General features: G+C 44.3%; 1 protein-coding gene across 1 annotated transcript in view; it reads left to right on the forward strand.

The window, feature by feature from the left end:
- The window catches only part of GSKIP (GSK3B interacting protein), a 20,795-nt gene that overhangs the window by 12,539 nt on the left and 6,577 nt on the right, over window positions 1-1,679 (forward strand). Inside the window, exon 2 of the mRNA XM_012803521.2 lies at window positions 957-1,215. Within this exon, the coding sequence (XP_012658975.2) occupies window positions 958-1,215 (258 nt within the window). The 5' untranslated portion in view covers window position 957. The remainder of the gene's footprint in view (window positions 1-956; window positions 1,216-1,679) is intronic.

Here is a 1,679-nt window from a genome sequence, read left to right on the forward strand (position 1 = left end):
GGCGGGTGCCTGTGGTCCCAGCTACTTGGGAGGCGGAGGCAGGAGACTCACTTGAGCCTAGGAGTTGGAGGTTGCTATGAGCTGTGATGCCACGGCACTCTACCCAGGGGAACAGCTTGAGGCTGTGTCTCAAAAAAACTGTGGAGCAGCACCTGTGCCTCAATGGGTAGGGTGCTGGCCCCATATACGGAAGGTGGTGGTTCAAGCCCTGCCCCGGCCAAATACAACAGCAACAACAAAAAATAGCCGGGTGTTGTGGTGGGTGCCTGTAGTCCCAGCTACTCGGGAGGCTGAGGCAAGAGAATCGCCTAGGCCCAGGAGTTGGAGGTTGCTGTGAGCTATGTGATGCCACGCACTCTACCAAGGACAATAAAGTGAGACACTATCTCTACAAAAAAAAAAAAAAAACCTGCTATTTTGGAATATTCCGAATGCTTATGAATATGAGAATAACCTTTTAAGACTAAATGGAGAAGAGAGATCCTTTTTTTGATGATCTGTAGGTATTTGTAATTTTGCTATGAAAAACTACTAGAAATGGCTCAGCACCTGTTTCTCAGTTGTTAGGGCACCAGCTACATAACACCGAGGCTGGCAGGTTCAAACCCAGCCCAGGCCTGCTAAACAAGAACAACTGCAACAGAAAAAATAGCCAGGCGTTATAGCAGAGACCTGTAGTCCGAGCTACTTGGGAGGCTGAGGCAAGAGAATTGCTTAAGCCCCAGAGTTTGAGGTTGCTGTGAGCTGTGATGCCATGGCACACTACCAAGGACAACATTCTAAGACTCTGTCTCCAAAACAAAAAAAAAATCTTACTAGAAATGGTTTTAGACACTATTTTTCCTAAAAATTCTTAGTGTTTTATACTGAGCAGCAGTCATAAGGCATAGCTAATTCAGTCATAACATATTTTGAATGTCTCCCTATAAAAAAATTTTTATCTACTTCTTTTGCAGAATGGAAACAGACTGTAATCCCATGGAGCTAAGCAGTATGTCAGGATATGAAGAAGGTTCAGAGCTTAATGGTTTTGAAGGAACTGATGTGAAAGACATGAGGCTGGAAGCTGAAGCAGTAGTAAATGATGTTCTCTTTGCTGTTAACAACATGTTTGTCTCAAAAAGTTTGCGCTGTGCAGATGATGTGGCCTATATCAATGTGGAAACAAAGGAAAGGAACAGATACTGCCTGGAGCTCACTGAAGCAGGACTTAAGGTAACTCACTCTTTAGGGAAAAAAAAGGTTAACTTTACCACTTTATCAAAAAGGTGGGGAGACAAAGAATGGAGTATTAAATGAGAATACCAGTAACTTCCGAACTTTGTGTGTGTGTGGAGACAGAGTCTCACTTTATTTGGTTGTAGTTATTGTTATTTGGCAGGCCCAGGCTGGATTTGAACCCACCAGCTCCTGTGTAATGTGACTTGCACCTTAGCCACTTGAGCTACAGGCAATGAGCTGGAAAATTGAATTTTTGTTTGTTTGTTTTTTGCAGTTTTTGGCTGGGGCTGGGCTTGAACCCACCACCTCCAGCATATGGGGTCAGTGCCCTACTCCTTTGAGTGCGCTGCCTGGAAAATTGACTTTTTTTTTTTTTTTTTTTTTGAGACAGAGCCTCAAGCTGTCACCCTGGGTAGAGTGCTATGGCATCACAGCTCACAGCAACCTCCAACTCCTGG

Source organism: Otolemur garnettii, unplaced genomic scaffold (assembly GCF_000181295.1).
Source record: "Otolemur garnettii isolate 467f Iridium unplaced genomic scaffold, OtoGar3 scaffold00020, whole genome shotgun sequence".
NCBI lineage: Eukaryota > Metazoa > Chordata > Mammalia > Primates > Galagidae > Otolemur > Otolemur garnettii.